Source organism: Danio rerio, chromosome 4, assembly GCF_049306965.1.
Source record: "Danio rerio strain Tuebingen ecotype United States chromosome 4, GRCz12tu, whole genome shotgun sequence".
Lineage (NCBI taxonomy): Eukaryota > Metazoa > Chordata > Actinopteri > Cypriniformes > Danionidae > Danio > Danio rerio.
In genome coordinates, this window is record NC_133179.1 from 5,450,001 (window position 1) to 5,468,835 (window position 18,835).

The 18,835-nt window shown below is 35.4% G+C and overlaps 2 protein-coding genes across 8 annotated transcripts in view; both read right to left on the bottom strand.

Annotated features, from left to right (window-relative positions):
• Positions 1-12,254, bottom strand: part of zgc:113263 — a 74,552-nt gene extending 62,298 nt beyond the window's left edge. For 2 of the 4 annotated variants that reach the window (XM_005164513.6, XM_005164512.6), the window contains exons 1-8: positions 12,044-12,254; positions 10,342-10,535; positions 10,142-10,246; positions 6,868-6,963; positions 6,005-6,115; positions 5,795-5,918; positions 3,830-4,222; positions 3,359-3,605 (exon numbers count right to left, since the gene is read on the bottom strand). In XM_005164513.6, the coding sequence (XP_005164570.2) occupies positions 3,359-3,605; positions 3,830-4,222; positions 5,795-5,918; positions 6,005-6,115; positions 6,868-6,963; positions 10,142-10,246; positions 10,342-10,535; positions 12,044-12,074 (1,301 nt within the window). In that variant the 5' untranslated portion in view covers positions 12,075-12,254. 4 annotated transcript variants of the gene reach the window in all.
• A 1,763-nt stretch (positions 12,255-14,017) lies between these two features.
• On the bottom strand, positions 14,018-18,696 carry apex1 (APEX nuclease (multifunctional DNA repair enzyme) 1). Of its 4 annotated transcripts, none has more exon segments than NM_001328579.1 (6): positions 14,018-15,494; positions 15,820-16,012; positions 17,869-18,029; positions 18,126-18,245; positions 18,355-18,402; positions 18,595-18,696. In NM_001328579.1, coding segments are annotated over 5 exon segments (1,023 nt in total). In that variant the 5' UTR covers positions 18,389-18,402; positions 18,595-18,696; the 3' UTR covers positions 14,018-14,979.
• Between the last annotated feature and the right edge of the window lie 139 nt (positions 18,697-18,835).

Here is an 18,835-nt window from a genome sequence, read left to right on the forward strand (position 1 = left end):
TCACCTTTAAACTTTCTGGCCACGCCCTAGCAACCACTTTTGGACCCTAGAAACCATCCCATAGACTTCCATTGCAAAAGACTCTCATTGACTTTACATGGGATCAAACTTTGTGAGCTCATAACTCTGCATCAGACTGTCCTACAGACTAATGATTGAGCTCATTTAACTCAGTCTAGCCAGCAGCCAATCACTGATGGCCTTTTAACCTTCCAGCCACACCCTAACAACCAGATACTGCACCCTAGCAACTGTCCCATAGACTGCAATTAAAGAGGTTCAGACTGATATTGTCATGCTGCAGTGTGATAGAGACATGGGGGTTGTTTTTAACTGTTCATACTGGCAAGAAGCTTTGATACATCATCAGTCTAAGCTGTCAATCAACTCCATAGCAACAAAACAGACTAACCTAGCAACGATATAACAGCAGCTATATCTCAGCATCAGAACATCGTAGAGAGGCGGGGGTTGGCTTGTTTGAATCAGGCTCACACACCATCTATCTATCTATCTATCTATCTATCTATCTATCTATCTATCTATCTATCTATCTATCTATCTATAACTATCTATCTATCTATCTATCTATCTATCTATCTATCTATCTATCTATCTATAACTATCTATCTATCTATCTATCTATCTATCTATCTATCTATCTATCTATCTATAACTATTTATCTATCTATCTATCTATCTATCTATCTATCTATCTATCTATCTATCTATCTATCTATTTATCTATCTCTATCTATCTATCTATCTATCTATCTATCTATCTATCTATCTATCTATCTATCTATCTATCTATCTATCTATCTACCTCTATCTATCCATCATGCTAACAACATGCTAATTCATGCTAGAATCATGCTAGTTACATGCTAATTCATGCTAGAATCATGCTAGTCACATGCTAATTCATGCTAGAATCATGCTAGTTACATGCTAATTCATGCTAGAATCATGCTAGTCACATGCTAATTTATGCTAGAATCATGCTAGTCACATGCTAATTCATGCTAGAATCATGCTAGTTACATGCTAATTCATACTAGAATCATGCTAACAACATGCTAATTCATGCTAGAATCATGCTAGTCACATGCTAATTCATGCTAAAATCATGCTAACAACATGCTAATTCATGCTAGAATCATGCTAGCAACATGCTAATTCATGTTAGAATCATGCTAACAACATGCTAATTCGTGCTAGAATCATGCTAGTAGCATGCTAATTCATGTTAGAATCATGCTAACAACATGCTAATTCATGCTAGAATCATGCTAGTAACATGCTAATTCATGCTAGAATCATGCTAACAACATGCTAATTCATGCTAGAATCATGCTAGTCAAATGCTAATTCATGCTAGAATCGTGCTAACAACATGCTAGTTTATGCTAGAATCATGCTAGTAACATGCTAAGTCATGCTAGATTCATGCTAGTAACATACTAATTCATGCTAGAATCATGCTAACAACATGATAATTCATGCTAGAATCATGCTAGTAACATGCTAATTCATGCTAGAATCATGCTAACAACATGCTAATTCATGCTAGAATCGTGTTAATTCATGCTAAAATCATGCTAGTAACATGCTAATTCATGTTAAAATCATGCTAGGTACATGCCAATTCATGCTAGAATCATGCTAGTAACATGCTAATTCATGCTAGAATCGTGCTAGTAACATGCTAATTCATACTAGAATCATGCTAGTAACATGCTAATTCATGCTAGAATTATGCTAACAACATGCTAATTCATGCTAGAATCATGCTAGTAACATGCTAATTCATGCTAGAATCATGCTAGTAACATGCTAAATCATGCTAGAATCATGCTAACAACATGCTAAATCATGCTAGAATCATGCTAACAACATCTATTTATCTATCTATCTATCTATCTATCTATCTATCTATCTATCTATCTATCTATCTATCTATCTATCTATCTATCTATCTATCTATCTATATTTTCATACTTTTTAAAACTGTTTAAATAAACTATTACCGTCAGGCTTTCACAAGCCAGCCTCAAAGTTTGTTCTCAAACTTTAAGAATCTAGTTGCAATTTCTTGTGCAAAATTTTAGTGTGTTTTTTAGTTTTCATTAGATTAGGTATTTTTGTTTTAGTTATTTTAATACAGCATGAGAGCTGCACAGTGGCTCAGTGGTTGGCACTGTCGACTCACAAAAAGGAGGTCACTGGTTTGAGTCCCGGCTGGGCCAGTTGGCATTTCTGTGTGGATTTTGAATTTATTTTAGGAAATAAAACCAGATTAATCAGAAAAAAAGTAGCAAAAGTGTTTAGTTTACATACCAAACCCAGAACCTTTTAATGAATTTATTGAATGTTTATTGTCAGTGTTAAAAACAACTAAAAGTTTCGGTAACACTTCACAATAAGGTTCATTAGTTAATGCATTTACTAACATGAACTAATCATGAACAACACTCGTACAGCATTTATTAATCATAATTAAACATTTACTAAAGCATTATTAACATCCAAGTCCATGCTTGTTAACATTAGTTAATGCACCGTGAGTTAACATGCACTAACAATGAACTACTGTATTTTCATTAACTAACATTAACTAACATGAACAAATACCGCAGTAAATGCATTGCTCATTGTTTGTTCATGTTAGTAAATGCATTAATTACCATTAACTAATGAACCTTATTGTAAAGTGTGACCAAAGTTTCTTCAAATTTCCTTCCAAGTTTTAAAAATGTAATGTACAGATATATTTAGTTTTATTTGCTGTTTCTGTTTAATTGCAGTTACCGTTTTCAGAAAATGTCTTGTGTTCCTTGTTTTTGCTATTTTAGTGAATCATTATAAAATAAAAAAATGTTATCCAGACAACTAGATGAAATACAATAAGATTAAATTTTATTTTATAGGAAGTTACAATTTCTACTTTTGGTTAGCTTTACGTTAGACTATAAATTCATTCATTCATTTTTCATTTTAGCTCCTTTATTCATCTAGGGTCACCACAGCGGAATGAATCGTCAACTTATCCAGCATATGTTTTACACAGAGGATGCCCTTCCAGCTGCAACCCAGTAGTGAGAAACATCCATACACACTCATTCACACACATACACTACAGACAATTTAATTTAATCAATTCACCTATAGCGCATGTGTTTGGATTGTGGTGGAAACTGAAGCACCCGGAGGAAACCCACGCAAACACAGAAAGAACATGCAAACTCCACACAGAAACGCCAACTGGCCCAGTCTGGGACTTGAACCAGCGACCTTCTTAGTAAATAGTGTCTAATTTGTTTGCATGGACTTCAAGTGCACTTAGAAATGAACTCACATGCTGTCGTGGTACTGTCGAAAGCTCATTTTCAAGCGTTTTATTCTGGTGTGGCACTGCTCTGCTGTTCTGGTGAAGCCTCTCTCAAACATCTTCTTAGAGATGAGGTTAAATATGTGGCGGTTGCGAGCGCAGTCCTTCAGGCTTCGCTGGACGCTGTCTTTGCCCCATATGTCAATAAGACCGAACGTTTCTTCCTCGGTCCAAGGGACTTTTGAAGCATCAGAGCTCTGGTAGGAAGACTCTTCTGTGTAAATACAGCAGACACAATGTAAATCACTTGTAATGCATGAGGAAGATTATTATTAGCTAAAATAAGCCTGTTAAGTCACTGTTTCTCAATCACAATTGCGAATTAGTTTAGTCTATTTAACTTCAATTGAGAATTCGTTTTTGTCAATATCGCATATGCTTAGTTAAAAATGAATAACAAATAAAAAAAACACACAAGTCTGGATTTATTGAACTGACCTGTGTATGCACCCAAATGATTGATAAATGTGTATTCCCTGGACGTGTCTGCACTCTCATCTCTTTTCCTTTTCAATGATTTTCTGGTGTTTATTTTGCTCTGCGTCTGGTTGGGCTCTTCCCCAAGACAGCCGTCATCATAGCCGTCCCTCGTTCCTGTGGATTTTGCCTCTGTGATTGGCCAGTTTTGATCATTGTCCTCTTCCTCCGTCTCAGTTTTTAATTTGATCTTTTTAATCGTCCAGCCATCAGACGAGGCTTTAGACGCCTGTTCATCGTCATTGTCTTGACCATTTAAATCGGACGGTTCTCCAGACTCGGTGTGATCGCTGGAAATGACGACTTGAACCAGCGGTGGGAGAGACTGGGATGAAAACGTGCAGTTGTTGCCCTCTGCAGTAGGAAAGGACAGAGAAACAAATTAAGAATCAAAGTAAAATCGTGAAAATCAATGTACATTATAAGTAAGCCCACACGAAACTGCGCACACAGATACCCACAGATTGTTAGCCCATCATTGAGTCTATTAAGTCTCATTTGATTTATTTACAATAAAGTTTGTCAAGTCGTTTAGTAGATATATTATATGAGAGACTTGCTTTGTTTACAGAATAAGTGGATGCAATTAGCTGCATTGTAAAAAGTAAATAAAAGTTTAAAAGGTCTCATTCTGCCATGGGCAGCTTTGTTTCATGTTTTCTGGGAATGTCTCCAATCTACAATTTTTGGATTAACGTTTCCACCATCTTGTAGCAAATTTTGGAAATAACCATTGATCCTGAATCTTCCCTTTTCCTATTGAATGATGATTCTTCAGGAACCCTGACTTGGAATCAAAAACAAACTGTTTTCTCAGGATTAACAGCTGCAAAGAAAACAATCATCAGTGCCTGGTTCCCTCCTTATTTCCTGTCCTGGTTATAGGACTGGACTGCCTTAATTAACAGAGCAAAGATTTCAACAATCCTTCATTGGAACCAAATACAAGACAATTGGATCTCCATTATTAAAATGTAAGTGATTTAATTTAACAACGTAGGAGAAACAATTAAGATGTCTCCGGATATAGTTGACAACAAACTATCTTTTCTTTCTGTTTGATCTGTTTTACAATAATTTTGGTAGACACTTTTTTCATTTATGTACTTCTCTGACATCATGTCCATGGTTTTTTTCTCTTATATTTATATACAGGTTTCTGTATGTATATATGTATATATTCATACATGTGTGTTTGTTTGTGTACATATATAATTTGTCATTTTGGTTTCATATTGTTATCAACCATGCTATACATATTGAACCAATGTCAAGTCAATGTTGAGGAATTCTGCGATTACCATTGTTGATAACCATGTTTATTAAAAACACAAAGTTTAAGTAAAAAAAAAAGGTATCATTCTTTATTTCATTTATGAAGTTTTTAATTGCGATTCTCCCAAAATTATTCAACATAAATCAGCAGATTTGTTTTACAAAATCCTGAGCATAAATGTCCACAGATTGTGTCTGGCCCTAAGTATAAGTAAGAAACATAAACTAAGGTGATTGTCAACAAAAAACTTATATATTAAATATATATATATATTTAAGGGGATGCTGAAGCATGATGGTTTTTAATGCACTAAATTGTGAAATACAATATATTTGTAATATTTTTGTCGTTCAATTAAGTTTGGATGTTTTAAAGCAGTTCTGATGTAGAAGTTTTAATTGATATTTACATAATATAGGAACTTTTTTATACAAAAAATAAAAACAATACTATACTACCACAAAACCACAAAATAAAAGTTTGCATCCACATATTTGTGTGTACTGTACTTTATAATATATGCCTAAATATTTCCAAGTATAACAAAGTACATCGCAATATACGTATATTATGTAAACAAACTTTTATTTTGCATGCAATTACTCAGAACTACTCACTCTTTCACATAGATAAGGCATGTAAAGAATTACCACTGTCTTGAAGATTTCCTTTAGCTGTGTGGTGTTCAAGAAGACTCTTCATATCCTTTGGGACTGAAACTGAATCGATGCAATCATCCAGAAGAGACGGGCATGTCCTGAGCCAAGAGACTGTCTGAGGAACAAAACCAGACCAATGGTTACACAAATAATACTGCAAAAATGTCCCGCTTCTTCACTAAAACTGGTGTTTTGACGTACCTCTGAAAGATCTGGGACAGACACCATGCGATCCAGCTTCAGGAGGAAATCTTCCATCAGTGCGTGCAGGTTTTTGTCAAACTTGGGTCCATATTCCTCCGGGAAAATATTCTAAATGGCATAGAAAGGGGGAGTAAGTGAATTATTTTAAACATGCATGAATAAAAGCAGCTAAATTAAGTGCTGTTGAGAAGGAATACATAAGATTTTTCATCTACAATAAAAAAGTAATTTCATGTAATCTGTATTGTCGATATACAAGCTGAATTTATCAAGTATGTCACTCACGTTGCAAAAAAACAACAAGAAAAACATATCTTGATATGTTAAAAGTACATAATTAATGCAAAAGCCATAACTGAATTAATGAAAGCAAAAAAAAAATGTGTGAGTCACGTTATCCTTATAAGATATTATATCATACATGCAAGATTGCACATTTTCACACAAGCATACTTTGCTGTCTTAAATATCAACACGTGGGCATGATCACAAATGTGAAGTTCAAGTTCAACAAACAATAAAATAATATTGAGTTTTAGGGGGTTACCAATGAAAACTTTTTCAAACCAAACCAGAAAAGAGCATTTGCACAACCTCTTAGCAACACTGCTGTTTTTCCTGAATTACCTTTTATTATTAACATTGTGTCAGTGATTGAATTTGAATTTATTGAATGGGATAGCCCCTTGAGATGAATCATCTCATTTTCGAGGGGGTTTTGATTCATTCATACAATCAAAAAAAAAAAAGTTTGAATCCCTCAATTCAGCAGATATCTTTTCAATATATCAATAAAAAATCCATGCAAATATATTTTATATTACACGCCCCTAGTTTGTGAGAATGTTTGTGTTTCCAACCTGGAAGTAATGCTCCTTCTCTTTGGGATTGCTGATAAGGGTTCGGACGAGGTCCAAAAAACATGCCTCAGATTCCTCCATGTCTTCATCAGCAAACTGCAGTGTAAAACAGCAAACATCTATACACTTTATCATTTTAAACAGCCACTGACTTTAATAGTGTTTGTTTTTTTTCTACTAAGGATGTCAAAGGTTACCGGTTTCAAACATTCTTTAAAGTATCTTCTTTTGTGTTCAACAAAACAAACAAAATCAAAGTGGTTTTGAGCAAGTCAAGGGTGAGTAAATGGAAACAGAATACAACTCTTTAACCTTAGCACACACGTTCAGGCATATGACAATATACATCATTTAGACAAAATAAAAGTCACAGTACATCATTTGTTGTAATACTTTTTCATAACTTATAAGACCTGCATAACAACATCGTGAGACAGTGAGTAATTTTGAAAGTAATGTTTATGTTTTGCATTTTATTTAGTGATATTTATGTTTATATGTTAGACCGGTAATCATTAGCTTTTGAAAAGCTTTTTTTTTTTAATAATTATTTTTTAGGGGTTTACACCTTTGATTGATAGGACAGTAGAGAATTGACAGGAAAGCATGGGGAGCAGAGAGAGGAAGGATCAGCATAGGACCGCAAGGCGGAATCCAACTCAGATCCCCAACTCAGATATATTTTATTAACATTTATTTATTTATTGTATTTATTTATTTTATTAACATTTATTTTTATTATTTTTATTTTATCATTACAAAGATAAAAAAAATTACTCTTATTCTGATATTGGCCAGCCTGACAACCACTAAATGCTTTACTTTTACTGTGAAATATGTACAAACTTAGTACAAACGTATACATCTCACAGCAATTTTCAAAAAATAAAACAAAATAAAAATGAGAGAAGTATATTAAACGTATACAAACAAAGCATAAACAGTTGCCCAGAGTAAAATAAATAAATAGATAAAATAGTAATATTAAAAAAACAATTAATTAACCAAATGCATAATGCTTTTTTTTTTGCATGTTTTTTTAGCATTTCTGTTTCTGACGTCTCACAGTGTAGTACAATTCTTTAATGTCTTTTATAAGAATGCTTGCTATTTGGTTAAGCTTTAGCCCATTTACTTAAACTAATATGATATTTTCTTATAAGATTACTCTTTTCACAAGACTATTATTATGCATTTAATGGTCATCAGCATCTTAAATACTTGAAAGGTTTTTTTTTTGTTTATGTATGAGCATGAGTATTTATGATTGTAGCCAGCAGGCACAAGACGTCAACATGACATCGGATTAACATTGTCGGGGGACGTTGCATTTTGTTTGCAAATGAAAATCGGGTTGATGTCAGAACCCAACGTCAGGCTGACGTCAATGTCCAATGTCCAACCTAAAATCAACTTCTAATGATGTTACAGCTTGACGCTGTGTGGACGTTACCACTGTGACGTCTATCAGATGTTAGATTTTGTATGCCCTACCTAAAGAATAAATGTCAGTTTTTGAAGTCAATATGACGTTTGTTTAAGATGTTGGCGCGACGTTGGATTTTGGTCACTTTCTAACACAACCTAAAATCAACCAAATATGAACATCATTAGACATCATTACTGGACGCTAGTTAGACACTGAATTTTGGCCACCTGATGTCATGACCGCAAGCTAACCTAATACTAACGTCTTATGACATTGTGTGCCTGCTGGGTATTATATCATCTGTGCATCAAATTAAAAAAAACAAAGAATCAATTAAGCGAGGTGTTTCTAATGCAGCCTCTATGGGGGCAGGACAGTAAATCTGACATTATTCTCTCCTGCCGTTGGCTGTTATATGGAGCTTAGGGTATTTATAGTGGCTGCCGTTATCTTACACAATGTTTTTCCTTCTTCTGAAAGTCTTGATAACACCATCATGGAGTTTTTCCTTTCTTATTTGAGCTAATAGGATTGTAAAATAAATATTTGTTGTACTCCCCCATTCAAAGCACACTAAGTTAACCCAACTATGATGACTTCCACTACTGAGAAAGCGGGAAATGTGAATAGGGTCTAGGCATGGGCCTGTATAAATTTCTGACGGTATGATAACCTTGGATAAAAATACCACGGTTTCACGGTGTTGTGATTACTACTCTAAAAAGGGTTTTTTAAATGTCTGGATAAAACAAATAAACAAAACAAAAAACACTTCCTCCTATTGAACAGTTTATTTTATTTTAAGAAACATGTACAGGGCTCAACAATAAGGACTGCCCGGTGGCCCAGGGCCAGCGTGAGAGACGCTTGGGACAGTAGACAGGATCATTACTGGCCCGATTGGGACAGTGCTGCCTTGTCACTAACATTTAATTTGTCTGCGACTATTTGTCAATTGCGTGCATTTTAAGTTTGTGCTTTTAAGTCTTTAAACACCACCTTGTCTGTGATGTCGTAAATGCCATATTGCTTTAAGGTTCCTCTTATCTGATTTGATGTTTTGGGCATGCAATTTTTGTCCATAACCTGGTAACAACCAGTACAGAGAAGAAACAGCAACATGGCGGCAGCATCAAAATATAAGGCTAAAAGAAAATGTCTGTTTCTAATGTCTTGGAAGCAGACATTTACATGTGAACAATGTGACAAAAAAATTAAGAGATGTTTTGCACAGTTTGCCGTCAGTTTGACAAGTCAGCCCACCTTTTGATAAATAATTTCGAACTGTAATAAAATACCTCCACATTTTCCATACTAGTCTTTTTGTTTGCATAACACTTTAATTATTTTTTTAAGTATTAAAATTGTAGATTCACAGACTTTATTTTCGACACATTATTTTAAATATGCTGCTAAAATATAGCTATTAACTTCCTTTTTTTTTTTTGGTGGGCCCAGTAAAAATTTTGGCAGGGCAGGTAAAAATCTGAACCACTGGCCCGATCAGACTAGTACCAAAAATCCTTAGCGTTGAACCCTGATGTATAATATTTTGCAACAGTAAACGTGTCAGGCTTAATAGTTATTATTGATTTCTGCTCTCTTCATTTGTTTCAAAAGCACAGATTCATTTACAACACATACAAAAACTTTACATATTCCCTGGGAACGGCATAACAGAACACTTTAGCAGAATTAAAACATTGACTTTTCCAAACCGCAGTAAACCTTGAAACCGGTTATCGTCCCATGCCTAAAAGGGTCTATAATATTAGCAGTATATTAAAAGAAGTACTTTTTAAATCAATTCACCACTACATGAGTTCCTAAGCATGTTTTTTTTACCTCACTGACCTCTTTGTTGACTCGAGGACGGCATAATCGTTTCAGGTGGGGCTGAATCTCTTTCAGACTACCCTGATGTTTACCCCGACAGAGCTCCAGAAGATGCTGCGCAAAGTAAGAGATCAAATCAACGTCCTGTTTTAAAACTTGAAAATCCAGTTTCTTGAAAAGCCAGATCTGTTTTTGTGGACATTTCCTACCCTTGCTCGTAAGCCAAGTATCAGCTGGGCTCTTTGGTGTTGATTCAGAAGCTCTGGAATGGTCTCTGTTACTAGACTCACAAACTCCTCCAGCATCCCATAATGCTTCACCTGTCTGCGTTCGGTCACCTGCCACATGGCCGCGGACAGTAACCTCAACGGAGGAACCGTGAAGCTCATCAGTGACAGTGGGTCTGGTATGAAAACAAGACCATTAGAAAACACATGAGTCATTTACGTAGAACAAGTAACAAACAAATAAAAGCACTAAAAGCAAGTAAAGCTCTGAAAGCAACAACATTCGAAGAATTCAGATGCAAAAAACTTTAAGCGCCATCTGAAATAATGAACTTTTTTCTCAGACTGCTGTGTGCATTTTCAATCGATTCACTTTTATAGCAAAGAATAGGTTCAATTTTCATTGACTTTAATGTAAAACAACTGAAAATAAACATAGGAGACTAAGACAAATGCTTATTTTAGGAGACAATTACAGAGGTTTTTGCACCTGAACTCTTCATTTATGTAAATATTTATTTATTTACTTTTCTCAGCAGCTAAAGTTAAATTAATTGAATATGTAACTCCTCTTGTTCTTAAGACCTTGAATGAATGAAGTATAAATAAATTAATAAATAAAGTTATGTATAAAAAATAAAAACACGTGATAAATCTTTTAAAACAAGCAAGAAAAACCCTATAAACAGGATGCTCTGACAGCAATTCAGTTTAAGTGAATATCTATTTATGTACTTTTTCTCAGCAGCTAAAGTTGTATTATTTGAATATGCAACATCTTTTGTTCTGGAGATATTGAATAAATAAGGATATAAATGAAAGTCATGTTTACAGAAATTGAAAACACATGACAAATATTTTAAAACAAGCAAGAAAAACACTAAAAGCATGTAATGATTTAAAAGCATTTCAATTTATCCAAATATCTTTTTTTTTTTATATTTTTCTTCTCAGTCAAAGTTGAATTGTCTGAATATGTTACTAGCCTGGAGCCTCAGCTGGGTCAGTTGGCATTTCTGTGTGGAGTTTGCATGTTCTCCCCGTGTTCGCATGGGGTTTCCTCCGGGTGCTCCGGTTTCCCCCACAATTCTAAAAAGATGTGTGAATTGGGAAGGCTAAATTGTAAGTAGTGTATGTGTGTGGATGGGTGTTTCCCAGTGATGGGTTCCAGCTGAAAGCGCATCCGCTGTGTAAAACATATGCTGGATAAGTTGGTGGTTCATTCTGCTGTGGTGACCCCAGGTTAATAAAGGGACTAAGCCAAAAAGAAAATGAATGAATGAATGAATAAATGTAAGTTAATACAGGTATTTTGTGGCACTGAATTAATAAAGTATGTTGATGTTTTTTTGTTTTTAGAAAACACTTGTATGGATGTTTAATAACGTTAATAATAATCTTCATGCATATGTGGACATTGATATTCATGTGATTTTACCTCATAGACTGGATTAAAATAGCCTTAAAATATTATAATTACATTGCTGTTCTTAAAAAAAAAACTAATTATAATATATTGCGTGATATAAATATCGACAAGATATCGATACATATGACGCATTATCGTTTTAAAAATCATACGTGACTTACATTATTACAATTCTTACACTTTAAAATAAAGCTTTGTGGTGATTTGTTTTACCAGGAGGAGGAAAGAAACAAACAGGGAAATGAATTTACTTACCTTCGATTTTGTTCGTCCACAGCGCTTCCATTGTTTACAACTTCAATCAAGTTTAAACAAACTCTAAATGAATATATTCAGCAGTCGTGAGACATATTTCAGAAGAAACGTGCTATGAGGAGAAATACTTTTTCATTTCGACGCGTGTCCACCTGTCCTTTTCGCTGGTTTCAAAACACAGGACTGAGCGACACAGATTCCGGTCTAATCCGCTTTGGTCTGGTCTACAGTGTAATTCTAGTTCTCCCTCTGGTGGTGCAAAACCACATTATGCTAGTTTTGCGAGACCATCTCTCAACTCCAGCTCTCAAACCACCTATCCTATCATAGCTGTTTTGAACGCCTTTTACAGTTAATGTTGTTCAGTCTAGACCAGTTTAGGACGCGGGTTTTTACACATTGTGGATTTACGTTCATATTACTAAAGAATATATCAAATTATGGCGACTTTTATTATGAAGCATGTGTCGGTGGATTTAGCTAATGAATATTTAATTTGCTGATTCAAACGTTGCTTGGGTAACCTTCCTGAAGTTTCGATCACGTGCTTTATTCATATTCATAAGCCACCACACCAACCTCTATTATTGGCGGACGTCGCGTTACGTCATTGATATTCATGAGGCAAATCTTCGCCATAATATCAAGATAATTCCGCCGTCTGCCATTTAAATCACTGTTCTTTAACTGTCTAATGATTACTTTAATACTATTTAGATGACAATAATGCTACTTTAATGGGTTAAACAACAATATAGATGCCTGTACATTTGATTATTCGCTAATGTAATAGAGAATAATGAAATAGAGTAACGTTATAGTATATGATAGTATATATTGGAGTACTCTAATGACTGTAATATTGCATATTATACATCATCCTGAGACTCACTAAATACTTTGTACTGTAGTAAATATATACTGTTCTATTGTTGTAAATGCTGTTTTGCTATTTGTAATTATTTTATGCATCTTAAATGTATGTATATATATATATATATATATATATATATATATATATATATATATATATATATATATATATATATATATATATATATTTCCTTGTGTTTATATTTGTATTCATTTTTTATTTATTATAATATGTTTATTAAATGTTTCTATATTATGTTTGTTTTATTAATATATTTAATAATTTTTATTTTTAAGAGTTCACACTTAGCTGATGATTGATTATAAAGCTTGGCATGCTGTCCCAGGAGAGAGCCCTGAGCTCATAAGATCACCGAGCCTGGGACTCCCTCCCGTTTGCAGGGCGAGAGGGGAGTTTGAGCTCAGGTAGATCTTGAGAACTCCCCTGCTGTAGAAGCTAATGAACATATAGTGATTGCTAGGAGCATGTCTATGGTGCCGATTTGGATTAGTCAATTAACTTAAGTTGCATGTTTTTGGATGGTGGGAGGAAACCGGGGAACCCACGTGAGCACGGGGAGAGCATGTAAACTCAGCACTGAAACATCAGCTGGCTTGGTAAGGACTAGAACCAGTGACGTTCTTGCTGTGAGGCAACACTGCTAACCACTGGGCCACAGTGCCACCCATCTAGGAAAGGAGGAGGAGTAGGGGTGGAAGGGCTGGATTCTTTATAATGAAGATGGCTGTTACATGGAGCTTAGGGTATTTATAGTGGCTTAAAAACCGTCTGATTGGGGAATTATAGATTGCATGAAGAGGGATCGGCTGCAAGCAATCATAAGCACATGATCCTCTCGAAATTAGTTAATAAATAAACTTCACTATACACATTTTAAATATATTAAAAAGCAATAGCAATTTCAGATGCTATAGTAACATTTTTAACTAATGACTATATATTTTCTAAACTAAATTCTAACACATGAACAGTTAATGCATTCAATTCATACATGAAAACATACATACACATTTTATATGATTAAATGTTCTAATTTTAATATAAATATAAAATAAAAATACAGACAAATTCCTTTTTTTTATAAACTACTTTATTTCAAAACATGAAAAAACATCTACAGACAGAACAAAACAAAAGAAAAACATCACAGAAGCAAAAATCACAGATCTTTTGTATCCAGTTTGCGAAAGAAGTAACATTTAACTTCCAATAACTTCACAGAAATCAGAGTACTGTCAAATCCAAACGGGTGAAATAGCACCAAAGACAAAATCCAAAGCACATCATAGAGGTTTGCAGGTGGAGATCTCCTATAAGGTGGAGATCTCCTATAAGTCATTAAGTGATAATAACTCTAAATCACAGCACTGGATGATGTTTATTACAGTAGTCTGGCAGGGTCAGTCATTCACATAACAGTCTGAGGAGTTCACAAATGAGCGTCTGCATTCATGAAGATTAATCTTTCATATTTTAATGTCGAATGTTTAGCAGTGTAAAAGAATTCGATGATCCACCATGATCCCCTTCAATATGTCTACACCAATCAGATACCTACATTAGTACTTGTATTTGCTTTTAGAAGAGTAATGACTAATAGAGTTCAATTTGTGTGTGTGTGTGTGTGTGTGTGTGTGTCTATGCATGACGTAAAATGTGATCCAGGGACTCTTTTAAAGGAACTGAATATTCGTGGGCCTTTTATTTTCTTGTAAAATACCTATTTTTTGCAATTTTACAAAAAATATGAGACAAGAGCCTGCATTTATGAAGATTTATTACATATTTTTAATGTTTAGCATAGTGTGCATATGGTTTAAAACGATTTATCAATCCACCGTGATCCTCTTCAATGTGTCTGCACCAATCAGATACCTACATTAGTACTTGTGTTTGCTTTTATAAGAAAGGAAATGCAAATCTAAGACTAGCAGAGCTCGATATTTATGTGTGTGTGTGTGTCTATATATGCAAGAAGTGAACCAGGGACTCTTTTAAAGGAACTAAATATATTCATAGCCCTGACAACAAAAACCCCGACCTACACTGCCAAAAACAAGGTAATAGGACAGTGATCACTTCCCATGGCTGTGTTTCGGATCTTGCTGTCGCACAAACCCGGCAGCAAAGCAGACGACAGCACAAAGTAGTCCAAACGCCAACCCACGTTTTTGGAGCGAGCGTTCATCATGTAGGTCCAGAAGGTGTAGGCGTAGGCCTGATCTGGATAGAGCTCCCGAAAACTATCAGTAAAGCCGGCCTCCAGGAGCTGTGTGAAGCCCTCCCGTTCCTCAGGGGTGAAGCCCGCGTTCTTGCGGTTTCCCTTGGGGTTTTTCAGATCGATCTCCTGGTGGGCCACGTTCAGATCTCCACACAGCACCAGGGGTTTGCGCGCGTCTAAACCGCACAGGTAGGCTCGGAAATCCACATCCCAAGTCTTGCGGTAGTCAAGCCGCACTAAACCACGACTGGCATTAGGCACGTACGCCGTGACCAGGAAGAAATCAGGAAACTCGGCAGTGATGACCCGGCCCTCTTTATCGTGCTCCTCTTTACCTAGAAACGTACGGAGGTTTTTAAAGTAAATGATGACTGACGTTTTTAAGTTTTGGGTGAACTATCCCTTTAATGAAAGATAAAGCTGCTTGCTGTAAGTCAGGGGTGTCCAAACTCGGTCCTGGAGGGTCGGTTTCCTGCATAGTTTAGCTCCAACTTCCTTCACACACTTCCTAGTATACCTTGAAAATGCTTGGTTAGCTGGTCCTGGTGTGTTTAATTGGGGTTGGAACTAAAATATGCTGGACACCGGCCCTTCAGGACCGAGTTTAAGTGCATTATAACTCAGTTTGGAGAATACATAAGCATGCATGGTTACTCTTACCAATGCCATAGGTGACATTGAGTGGTTCGGTCTTGCAGAGCATGGCCACTCCACTGTAGCCCTCCTTATCCTCTGATCCTGCCCAGTATTTGTGTGGATACTCTGGCATGCCAGTGATGTCCGCCGGCAGAGCTTTCTCAGCACACTTGGTTTCCTGCAGACACAGGATGTCTGGATCCTCCTTCCGCACCCACTGCAAACACACAGCAACAGAGCAGTAGAAATCAGCCGCAGACATAGAGACACGGGCCTGTTTTATGGCTGTTCAGACGCATTTGAATGTTTACACTGTAAAAGAAATCTGATACAGATGTGCTGATATTCAATCCTCATGACAGTTATCATAGGCGCTAAGACAAATTCGAGTGCCTTCTAAGAACACTCAGACTTTCGTCTTCTTCAAGGGTTTTCAATAGAGCACCCAATGCTTGAAGACTTAAATGGATAGTTCATCCAAAACTGAAAATTCTGTCATCATTCAGAAACATGTTTGAGTGTCTTCCTTCTGTTGAACACAAAAGAAGATATTGCGTATAATGCTGAAAACCTGTAACCATTCACTTCCATAGTATTATTTCCTACCATGGAAGTCAATGGTTACATTCTTCAGAACATCTTCTTTGGTGTTCAACAGAAAAAAGAACCTCAAAAATATTTATAACCACTGGAGGGAGAGTAAATACGGAGTACATTTTCATTTCTGGGTGAACTAGAACTTAAACTCTTTTCAAACAAACATTTTCACATGAATCTGGCCCCCAATATACCCCAGATATCATCATGAAAGTGTTCTGATTCTTTCTAGGTTTACTGTTCATTAATACTTTGCAGTAAAGCTCCATTTGTTAACATTAGTCAAACCACTTATTATCTATTATTTTATCTATAATACTTTATAAACGCTTTGGATTTATTTAGTTTGATGCATATATATATATACACATACAGCTGAATTCAGAATTATTAGGCCGGCTGTTTATTTTTTCCCTAATTTCTGTTTAACAGAGAGCAGATTTTTACATACACATTTCTAAACATAATAGTTTTAATAAATCAATTCTAATAACTGATTTATTTTATCTTCATCATGATGACAGTAAATAATATTTGACTAGACCATCAAAAAAATACAGCTTAAAAGGGCTAATAATTTTGTCCTGAAAATGGTGTTTAAATTAAATTAAAATTAAAAATTAAAAACCGCTATTATTCTAGCCGAATAAAAACAAGACTTTCTCCAGAAGAAAAAAAATTATTAGTCATACTGTAAAAATTTCCTTGCTCTATTAAACATCATTTGGTACATATTTGCAAAGAAAAAAAATTCAATGAGGGGCCAATAATTCAGACTTTAACTGTGTCACTTTATATAGCTATATAGACATATATGTATGTATGTATGTATGTGTGTGTGTGTGTATGTATATATGTATGTATATATATATATATATATATATATATATATATATATAACACCTGTTAAAATAATTCTTTTCTGAAGCTTAAATTAACATAGTTAAAATATATTGAAACTATATCGTAATAAAAGATGCATGACAAAATAAAAAAGGTGTCAAATCAAAATCTGAACAGAGAGATGTTGTTGGAACGGGTGATAATGTGTTTTGACTGACCACTAGTGTTTTGAACTAATCACATTAAAGAGATAATCCCCCCAAAACTGAAAGTTCTGTCATTATTTGTCATCCTCCACTTGTTCTAAACATGCTTGAGTCTCTTTCTTCTGCTGAACACAAAAGAAGACACTTTGAAAAAAAGCTTAAAACCGGTAACCATTGATTTCCATGTGTTTTTCATACTATAGAAGTCAGCGGTTACAGGTTTCACAGTTTCTTCAAACTATCTTCTTTTGTGTTCAACAGAAGAACGAAACTCATAAAGCTTTTAAACCACTCGAGGGAACAAAGTAAAACCTCATTTTTGGTTAAACTATCATATAGACTTGAACAAAAACAGTGGCACAGACTCTAAATAGAGCCTATTCAAATGAAAAGAGCTCACAATAATACACAACGAATGTGTTCTTACATCAAGTCCGTTCTTTTTGACCCACGCCCGCAGGCCGTCCACATTCCAGGAGGTGATCTTCATATTGGCTGCCCGGCCGTCCTTACTGGTCAGCTTTTCTGGAGGATCTTCATACAGAATGGGGGCCTCGGGCTCCTTCCCCTTTTTCTCTTTCTTTGCAGCTGCTGTGACAGAAATATTAAAGTTATCTGCAGTCTGTGAGGATGCAAACTCTTTTAATACATTGATTATTATTAATAATAACAATGCACTGTTACCAGTTCCATTGTCAGCCTCTCCATCAACACCTTCCTCGTTCTTCTTGGCTCTTTTGGGCATGTTTACAGTTGTTTTCAGGCCACACACACGAAAGAAACTGACAGCACACACACGTACACCTACAAGAGAGGACATGCGCAGTGGTTTGCGTGAATGGGCGATGCAACCCGTTTCATAACAGAGGTCATATAACTTATTTTGGTTTGCACATGTGATCAAAACACTTACATAAAGTGCGTGATCTGCATAAAGCAAAATGCATGTGCTTGCAGTATGCTGGAATAACGAGCGAGGATGAATTAGAGAAATGTGTGAGTTAGCCAGAAGTGCGGCCTGAATGAATGAAACAATGAAGCAGCACTGACTCGCACGCCTGGCTCTAATAAAGGACGTATTTACATATGTACAAGCTAGCGAGTCAGTAAATATACACATGCATTTCATCATACACAGACATATCTTTCTTACCCAACACTTTATTGTTTAGTTCAGATAATAGAGAAAGCTCAATCTGTGCAGAAGTGTGCAGCACTCCGCACGGACGGGTAGATGAATGTGATTGTGCATGAGGAGCACGCTTGCTTCCACGCTTAGAGCCGTCCCAAATATTGCCTGACCGTAATACAAGTTTTAAAATAGTTTGTTTTGAAAACAAATTGTGTTTTTGTTTTATACTTGAGAAAAGTATGATTATATGTTCACTTTCAGT